Here is a 10,225-nt window from a genome sequence, read left to right as displayed (position 1 = left end):
GAACAAGGGCAGAAGGCATTTCACTCTGACTGCACCTCATATCTTCAGAATCTAGATTATGGTCCTCAAGGATTTACATAAATGAATTGTCTGACATCTACCAAACATACGCCCATGATCTTTCAATTCCATGTTACTAATGCTTAAGTTCTTATTTATTAACATATGTTATTTCTCTCATACATTTAAATCGTTTTGCATCTTTATTCCATTGCTAGGAATAACATATTTATGTGTGGATCATGGGCCTACCACCAGCGACATTGCAAAGGAGGTTGCTGTCCTCAGGGAAGATATACAGTTCCTCAGAACAGAGCTCTCTGTGAGTATATGTGTGAAGGCAACTGGCAAATGATTTACTAAAGCTGAATGTAATCACATACTCTGTGTGTGTGTGCATGCATGTGCATGCCCTTTTTTATGAATCGCTGTGTTCTACACACAGTCAATCATCATCAGTAATATTCAAAACACAACAATTTTTCAAAAATAGATGGAAATAAAATGGTATATTATCACAGGATAATGAGTAAACAGTGTGTGTATTAGACCACTGGGCTTACATGCCATGTTAGTGTATTTTTTATTTTTCCAATTTAAAAAATCTGTGAACACAAAGTTTCAAAGACAGAAACGTTCAGAATATTATTCGTGAAATGTGAGTATGCATCTATTCTTGTTAAAGCTTTACGAGTATATTTTATCGTTATATTAATTCATATAACCATTCTGAATTCTGAGAACTATGGTTACCTACAGAAAACAAAAAATTATATTATGTCAGTTATTTTAAACTGTGAAATGCATAGTAGTAGTGCAGTAGTAGAGCAATGGGAATAGCTGGTATGAATTCTCACTGGAAGTAATTTTTAAGTAATTCTGTCATTAGACTGCAAAATTGTTTGCCACCTAAAACAAGAAATAGCGATGAGTTGCTACTGCTAGTGGTTACCATTACTGATGGTTAGACTGGTATAATTCACATTTTGAATATGTTCCTTCTGTGGGTTTGTACAAAATATTTTGTGTAATTTCACAAGATTAAACAAACAACATGAAAGTGGAAATGAAGGAAGAATATGTCACACAAGGTGGGGGTTAGAAGTATGACTCAAGGGTGATGAGATTACGCAGTCTTCTCCAGTTTCCTTGCATGGAATTTGTACGCTTTAAAACTTTGCAGCAATGTGTTCAGATGTTAATTTAAAAAATAATCACAGATTTTAAATCTGCTAAAGGTATAACACCAAAAAGTCAATACGTTTTAATTGTCACATATCACAGACAGGTGGCATACAAGTATATTTTGACACCACAGAGAGGGAAGAAACATGTCTTATCAAGAATATTCACTACCAGTGGTAACTAATACGGAGGGTGTTATGGTTGTACAGTACTGCATATTAATAATGAACCAGGTTTTGTGAAAGGCCAGAGAGCTGTTCCATGAACATCTGCACTTCATTTAATAGAAAAAAATAGATAATGTAACTTTAAATACTTATATTGGTGCGTCTATATTTTCAGACACAAATACCAAGCTTTCAGCTGGCTCTCGCAGATCTACTACAAGAACTGGATACAGGAGTTGGTATGTGTAAGGCATAACAAAATATTATTTTAACTAACTAAATTGTTACTTTTGATGAAGATTAGTGTCTTCTGGGATGTGACACCACAGGCTGTTAAATTTGCTAGCATTTCAGTGGAATATCAGTTAACTTCTGCCAGACTACATGGGGTTACCAGGAAAATTGCATTTGTCAGAGTCACTCTTGTGGGAGGGTAAAAAATCACAAAAGTATCTTTTTTTTTTTTCATGTATTTTCATATCTGTACTATAGCAAGAAAGAAAAATGGTTACTCAGATCTCAGTGCATAAGAGACAAAGAGAATGTTTACTTCGAGCCCATAACAATGATGAAAGAGTTGTGGCACATCTCAAGGCCATGGCTCATGTCTCACTAACCTACTGGGTATCAGTATGCTACGATATTCATCTGTAACAAATTAGCAGGCATCAAACTTTCAGCCACATGGAAATGCTATACAGGGTTTTTCTGAAATAACATNTCTGCCGGCATTTTCTGAAATAACACCTATGAAAAATTATTGTGATTAAAACGATGACAGCTCTAAAACATAGTGCATCAACCTGAAAGTTTAAGATTACAGCAGATTGGCTATGAGGAATAGGATATATATGCATGTCTTAATCTCCTTGCATGTTATAAATACCGAATTTACAGAAATTATTATTTAAGATTGCTGAGACAAATGATTAATACAGGCATAATTTATGCACTGCATTAAAATGCCTATTTAACATTTGTCTTGAGGTTAAAAGAAAAGGTAAAGTTGGCTCTGTGCTTAACTAATTAAGCCCTATGCTTATATATTTTATATATCCACACCCCATGTTTGTGGGGCGTGGATATGTAAATCGACGTTTTGCGACCTCAGCACAAGTTTGAGGTGTCGTCAGCTTCAAGCGTTGGCCATTTTGCACACAGGGAAGCAGCCCAGGGTACCCATTGGATAGTGTTGGTGGGCCCCAGAACCGGTCTGAACGCTTTACAGGAGAGAAAATTCTTGAACCTACCAGAGCTAAAACTTCGATCACTCAACTGTCCGGCCCATATTCAGTTGCTATCCTGACTCCCTATATTTGCACGGAGGAAAAACCGTTTTGTGTTTTAAATGGAAAACAGAAGATTGAAATGACCATTTAACTTAACTGCATCAACAACAAGTCACTGAACTTGGTTTACAGTGTCAATTGTGCAATGCAGTTTATAAAATTTTCATTTCATCCACCCTGTTGTGTTAATATTTACTTGACAGTATTCAGCTTTACCACCACAATTGCAGTTCAGTAGTGTGTGAATATAGTAATCATGTCTTTGCCTGATGATGGCTTCATGAGCTCAAGCACGTAGCCAAGCGAATTTCAGGCTTGACCTTTATATTGTTGTGTTGTGACGGACTCTAATAAAGAAATTTCAGTTTTATAAAAGTAAATTTCTGATGGTAGTTCATAACATCTCTATTATTTATTTACAGGAACTTCACATGAAATTCTCAGCAACTTGGACAATACTTCTAAGAAGATTGTGAAAGATGCAGGTCAATTTTATGATGTCACTAAGACAGGACAAATTGACTATGCCATGGGAAGTTTAGGTAAGTCTTTTTGCTGAAGTACTTAAGTATAAATGAAAATTACATTTTTATGATTTGTGACCTATATTCCAGTTTCAACACACGGACAATAATTGTGGCTGAATTTGAGGTTCTCACATCTGTGACTATGAGGAGTGCTACCTTCTCTGATGTAATGCCATCTATTTCAGCAGGAGCAAGAAACCAGTGAGAAGCAGAGCTTGCTGCCCCCTTCTTGATAGTTTTTTTTTTTTTTTTGCTCGGACAGTCTCAAATCTTTAAGATGGGGGCAGTACATTCCACCAATATACTGATGGACTTGTACTGAATTATGATGCTTTATGTTCCAGAAGATACCATTCTTCTATAATTATGGTCATTCCAGCAGAAAATAAGACTTTCAGATGACTTATGAATTGTCTGGGTAACAATGAATTTACAGAGTTCTGTGCCTATGACCAACATAATTTTCGCTTGCTTTCCTATTCAGAAAATTAAGTTAAAAATAATACTAGTCGGTTCATAGCCTCGTCATAACGTTTCCAATGGCTAAAATTGAGAAAGAACCACACAAATCAGAGACTGAAGAACTTTCAGTGATGCCAAATTCTAGCCAGAAGTGAAACCTTTCAAGAGAAAATACAAATGCTGAAAGACGAAAGTACACTCAACATCTTTAATGCAAAGAGACCAAATGTTGTACCAAGACAGACAGGGAAGGTCAATGCTGAAATAAACCTTACAGAATATGGTACAAATAAATTAAGTGTAAACTGATACACCTTAGTTTACGATTGCGCTTCTGACAGAAATCGGCTGTTGTGTTTCATATGACAGGAAATCACGTGAACAGCTGAATATCTGTTAACTTGTTAGAGAAGAGACTGCACCTGGGTGTTGAATAATTAATTAGAGAATTAACTGGCAATTTAGGTAAGTAATCAGTCCATCAGTTACTTGATGCTGAATGATGCAGCCTCCATACACATTTCAAAAGTACACACTTACGAAGGGAGGGAACGTAAGAAAAAAAAAAGACATACAGATGACCTCTAATTAACACGATTGTCATACAGTCTCTCCTGAAAATAACTTGTCAGGTCTGAGAGTTATCAAAGAATCACATACATACTTCCCTTTGTGCCTCTTCTTCCAAGAAACAAATCTAATGATTTGCTAAAAGAAATATTTGGTGCATATTAAAGTCTACTTTCATCTCATGACTGCAGGTGGTTCTATAGTATCTACACGCGATACCAAGAACCATGTGTCTTCACCAAGTGAAACTGGGAACCGTGCAGCACAGCAAATCCTTGAGGTATGTAAACTATATACAACTATAGTAGTTACATGGATGACACACATACTTCTTTCAAGTTGTACTTCACAATTGCTATGTTGTATTTTAGCATCCTGTTGCACTGATTCATATTCATAATGTGTATATATTAACAGTCTTCAAGTGCATACAATCCCATCTACCACTTCTACACTACATGTTTGGCAGTATGCTGCCATCTTCAGGTGTATCGATCCATTAACCACTTCACTGCTTGCCTTTATATGTCCATTTACAAACAGTACTAAATTTGTATACATCCCCACACAACAATAAAGTTCATGTATTTTAAACTTATTATCCTATACGTCATATTTTTAAAATTCGCGTGTATTATTAATCATCCACATGGGGGTCGTTCTTCTTATATTTCTAATGTTGTGTGTACATTGTGTCTTATGATGGGTTCTACTCTTGTGGCTGCGTGCATTGCATCGTTGGATGTGTGTGTCATATGTCAGTCTTTAGTGCCTGAATATCAGTCAAAACAGAGGTTCTAATTTCACAGTACTCTTTTCTGTACCCACCATAAACTTATTAGTGTGAGAAGTTAATCTCAAGCTAATAAAGTAACAGGTAAAGCTATCCGTGCAACAGGCCACGAAGGCCTATAGGGTTGTGAGATGTCAAGGCTCCCACATTTTCTATAGACAGTTGGCTTCCCCCCCCCAAGAAGACTCCTGGTATTCATTTCTGTCGACCCCAGGGCCACAGTGCAACTGGAAGGGTAGGTAAATAGGTAAATTGAAAAAAAAAAAATCCACATCATTGGGACTCGACCGTTTATAGCACAGTTCCTCAACCAACTATGCTACTGCATTCCCCATCATCAGAATGAAATTGTAATCAAGATAGCTCAGAGAATGCCATGGTTAATTTCTGTCACTTCTATTGGACAATATCACTTAAACCTGATGTTCCATGTCTAATGCATCTGGTGCTGGCCTTATGGGCTGAAACATATGCAAAAGATGTAAAGAGAAAACACTTACCTAAAGAGAGAAGTTTGGAAGGAAATTCAAGAAAGATTCTAGGAAGTGGAGACAAATGTAACACCCCAAGTTTTTCAACAAGCAACAGAGTACTGGGACAGTAAGAGGACAAAAAGCATGGTGATGATGAATCCAGAAGCGTTATGAAAAATATTGCACAAATTCATGATGTTTACTCTGCCACAGAATTCCTCCAAGATTTCATTTTTCCATTCATGTTCTTTGGTGAGTTACTGCATATACTGGGATAATGTTTCTGTCTAAATATTACAGCCTTGTACCATGCCAGGTGAGTGCTGGGCATTTGATGGTTCAGGTGCTGTTGTGATTCAATTGATTGGTAAGGTGAACGTTAAAGCAGTCTCTGTCGAGCATACTTCACGTTCCCAGTTGCTCCCAGGATTAATAAAGAGCGCACCAAAGGATTTCTCTGTATGGGTAAGTGTCTTTATATGGTTTTTCTAGTTATACAGGGTTAGCCTACAAGAAATAGACACTTTCAAAGTTTTGCAGAAAGAAGAGTTGTAATAGCATGGCCAAGATACTTACATGGTTTGAAAAGTACGCCCTGAAGTTTACATGGGTAAGTTACAAATGTTCTATACGTGACCATTTTGTAACATGACAAATATCAATGTGATAGTCTAGTTCTTCACAAATGCTTCTCAGCATGCCCACGTCAACAGTTGCAGCAGCTACTGTGATGCGTTAAGATCATCCACACTTGTAGGGAGGGGAGGAACATAAACTCTGTCCTTTATTTAGCCCCATAAGAAGTAGTCACAGGGTGTTAAATACGGACTTCTTGGTTCTGGGCGGCTGGACGTCCAATCCGACGCCAGGGCAATTTTTCATCCAGGTAATCTCAAACTTCATGGTGCCAGTGTGGCGGAGCGCCAACTTGGACAAATATGAAATTGTCATTGTCTTCTTGTAGTTGGGGCACCAGCCACTCATGTAGCATGTCTAGGTAGGTTATTCTAAGCACTGTTTTTCCTGGAAAAAGAATGGTCCATACACTTTTTTATGGGATACAGCACAAAAACGTTCACTTTACGTGAATCCCTCACATGCTCTACTACAGCTCTCGGGTTTTTAGTTCCCCATATACGAATGTTTTCTTTTTCACCCTACCACTAACGTGGAACATCAATTCGTCACGGAAAACTAGCTAATTAAAGAAATCAGTACTGCCTTCATTCCATTGCTGCATGTCCATACTGAATGAATGACGGAGGATTTTGTCATTTTCAGTGAGGTTATGCAATAATTGCAAACGGTAAGGGAACATTCGTAAACATTTACGCAAGATATTCCACACAGTCTTTTGTGGAACTTGAAGTTCTACACTTGCACGTGTTGTCGACTTTTTTGGGCTGCGCGTGTAAATTTCATGAACACGAGTCACTGTTTCCTCCGATACAGGTGGTCTCCCAGGACTTTTCTCCTTGCACAGGCAACCAGTTTCATTAGATTTCTTGCTCCAATCGTAGATTGTCTGTCTTGTGGGTGGTTGCTTACCATACCGTGTTCTAAAACGATGTGGCACGACAATAACAGGATTTGTTTCTCCAAGTTCAATGACGCAATAACTCTTCTACACTTTATTGGCGGCCACACTGCTCGACATACGTTTAGGGTGCACCACGTGATTCTGACGTCGCGAAGACAATCAAAAAACGGAGGTCGTAATTTTAATTCATAAAGCATTTAAGCTGTCTATTTCTTTTAGGCTAACCGTGTATATAAGGCCTTTTCCATACAAATGTTGGGCACAACTGAAGCCTCTTTATACAGAATTAATGTGAGAATCCTCCAGTTGTGCAGCTACTCAAGAATTTCCTAACATTTTATGGAACCCAAAAGTTCATTACATGTTCTCAAGAGCCCTCCAGCCGTCCCAATCCTGAGACAGATAAATCCTGTCCATGCCACCTCTTCCTATCTAAGATGTAGTATATCTCCCAGCTACATCTAGATTTTCCTAGTTATGCCTATTCCTTTGGCTTTCCTACCAAAACCCTACAGGCATTTCTTCTCGCCCACATCAGATCCTCTTCATAAGAATTTGTTGATTTTTTTCTTTTAATACTATATTATATTCAATAATAATGACTGAACTAATAAACATAATTTATCCACAGGGATTAAATAGCCTTGATGACGAAGGACAATACCTTGGGAGTTTCTCCTATGATATCGATAGCAGCCCTCTGCAGCACTTTACAATTCCGGTAACACACTGAGCAATACAGTTAACAGAATTAATAAGACATTTTTATGTAAGTGATGACATTTTCTGTTTATAATCTGTACCATTTCTTTTCATATCAGGAACCAGCAGCAATTCCGTTTCGCTTCATTGAGCTCAAGATATACAACAATCATGGTAAAGAAAGTTATACATGCCTTTATCGCTTCAGAGTACATGGAACTCTGGAGCCTCCTGAGCAAGCATAAACACTGTCCAACTGACGGGGAATAATGCTGCCTTATGCATAAAAGCTAAATGTCTATGGTAATGACAAGGAATGTGTACTCCAGGAGTGAAAAATGTGATGTCTATAGTGCAACAGAATTTTTGGGACACTGAAATCTCCACATAATATAATTATTACAAGGCAGCTGAAAACTGGAATAGTACAGCCAGAGGAGATGACCGTTGATAGGTAATGGCCGATATGCACGATTCTGTGGCAGTGAATACATGATGCTACCAGAGAAATGGTGGAAATGGCATTTCCTACTTGGTGTGACCTGAGGCTGCATACCTAGACCACCCAGCCAGTTGCTTCAACCTCAACATATTCAATAACAATTCTAATAATATCTATTTACAGATCTCTTACTGTGAATCTACTGAATCTAACACACAGTGTTACATTAACACTATATGTTGGATTCAGTATAGTTTCTAGGCCCTTTAAAAAAACGTATGGCTTAACTAGTAGTGTGTACCAGTGTTTAGACAGAGGCCTTGCAATGAGCTCATCACTCACCAAAGGAGTCCTACCATCTGCAAAAAATGATTACATAACTAAATAAGAGGCCAGGGCCCCGAATTAAAATTAAAATGATATACCCTTAAATGAACAGTGTGGGTTCAGCAGTAATTCATCAACAGCATTGGCTTCTTTCAAATTAATAAATGAAATTTTGTTAGCCATGACTAATAAGTTAACTGTGGGTGATATATTGTATATGGTGGTATAACCGTGATATCTGCGTATGGCTCTACATCCCTTGTGGACCTTGGCCAGTTTTTCAGTTTCTTAATCTATACACAGTCAGAAGGACTCCTTGGACATTGGATCAGCCTGCCGCAAGGCCACTGCCTACACACAGAACGACACAGAGAATATACACACATCAAATTTGTTATCAATCAATCTTTTGAAGACTTTTACTATGCAATTTATAACCAAAAACTCTGTTCCTACCAAGGCCTCCATTATCTGTATAATCTGTCTGTATAATATANTACAATAATACTTACTGTCTTTTATATTATTTATTTTATTGCTTTATAATTTTGACATGTTCTAATTATTTACTTGAGCTCAACTTGAACCTGATCTGTACTTATGATTGTATTGTACTTTTATGTTCTTCTCCTAATCTTGACATATTTTAATTAATATTTGACATATTCTATATCCTATGGTTTGTAACCAGTTTTATTGGATCATCTGGAACTCAAAATAAATTACAATTACAATTGCAATTACAATTACAGACATTCATGCCACAAGGGGGATTCGGACTTACAATCCGAGTGTTTGAGTGGGCGAAAACATGTTTTATCTATTGATGATGATGACAGAAAAAACTATTATTAGATTAATAAGATTAATATTATATTATAAGATCTTCATGGATGCAATTCTCTGGAATCTACTAACAACATGTTTTATTACGCCATATAGAATATATAAATATAGGTCTTAAAAATATTACAGTTCTTATTGCAAATCCACTTCATTAAAATGGACTCTTATGCTGATCACAACCGAAATAGATAATTCTATTCTGATTTTAGTAGCCTCAGACGAAGTCTCCTCGAAGTATAATCTCAGTATATTCACTCAACTCATTGCCTGACATTGCTATGCTGCTACAGCTGACAGCCCATTACAAATTTTAATGCTGCAAACCCAAAGTGCACACAAATATGAAGAGATGGTGAAATGATAACAAATTCTGGGGGGAAGTATACAGAACCAATTTGAAAATGATTACGAGGACAGGATTTAACTTAAGAGGAGTCTGAAAACAAACCAAATCCTATAAAACAGTACATTACACATTAATGACAAAAACACAAGGAACAAACTTCACGCACAGATAATCAACAGAAGTCCAGAAACTATTACAAAATACACAGGGTGAAAACTGGGATGAGGTAGAGTCCAACATGGGCTTTAAGCCTTATTTCAATCCAAATGGTACATAATAGTACATGCATCCTTACAGCAAAGACTGACCTCCAAATAAGAATTCCATATATTTCACTTACCTTTCATGTCAGTGTCATTGCAACTTGGGCACCAAGTTATGCATAGGCATATCTGGACAGAAACATTTTAACAAACAGCACCATACATCCATGAGATACTAGACTGAACTGCTGTTACCACATTTCGTTAAATGCATAAAAACAAATAATTCAATGTCTTGCCACACTGGTCCAGAAAGACTGCATGCAGCAGAAGACAACAAAACCACGGATTCA

The 10,225-nt window shown here is 37.1% G+C and overlaps 1 protein-coding gene across 2 annotated transcripts in view; it reads left to right on the top strand.

Moving 5' to 3' along the window:
- Positions 1 to 8,572, top strand: part of LOC111867187 (SUN domain-containing protein 2) — a 9,496-nt gene extending 924 nt beyond the window's left edge. Inside the window, exons 2-8 of one of the 2 annotated variants that reach the window (XM_023856803.2) lie at positions 219 to 322; positions 1,528 to 1,591; positions 3,064 to 3,183; positions 4,392 to 4,480; positions 5,767 to 5,931; positions 7,638 to 7,727; positions 7,828 to 8,572. In XM_023856803.2, the coding sequence (XP_023712571.1) occupies positions 219 to 322; positions 1,528 to 1,591; positions 3,064 to 3,183; positions 4,392 to 4,480; positions 5,767 to 5,931; positions 7,638 to 7,727; positions 7,828 to 7,953 (758 nt within the window). In that variant the 3' untranslated portion in view covers positions 7,954 to 8,572. Of the gene's footprint in view, positions 1 to 15; positions 323 to 1,527; positions 1,592 to 3,063; positions 3,184 to 4,391; positions 4,481 to 5,766; positions 5,932 to 7,637; positions 7,728 to 7,827 lie in introns of those variants that run through there. The other variant, XM_023856793.2, reaches the window with a different exon arrangement.
- Positions 8,573 to 10,225: the final 1,653 nt, after the last annotated feature.

Source organism: Cryptotermes secundus, unplaced genomic scaffold, assembly GCF_002891405.2.
Source record: "Cryptotermes secundus unplaced genomic scaffold, Csec_1.0 scaffold277, whole genome shotgun sequence".
Classification (NCBI taxonomy): domain Eukaryota; kingdom Metazoa; phylum Arthropoda; class Insecta; order Blattodea; family Kalotermitidae; genus Cryptotermes; species Cryptotermes secundus.
Note: the sequence above shows the minus strand (reverse complement) of the source record. Positions and strands in the feature narration are given on the sequence as shown.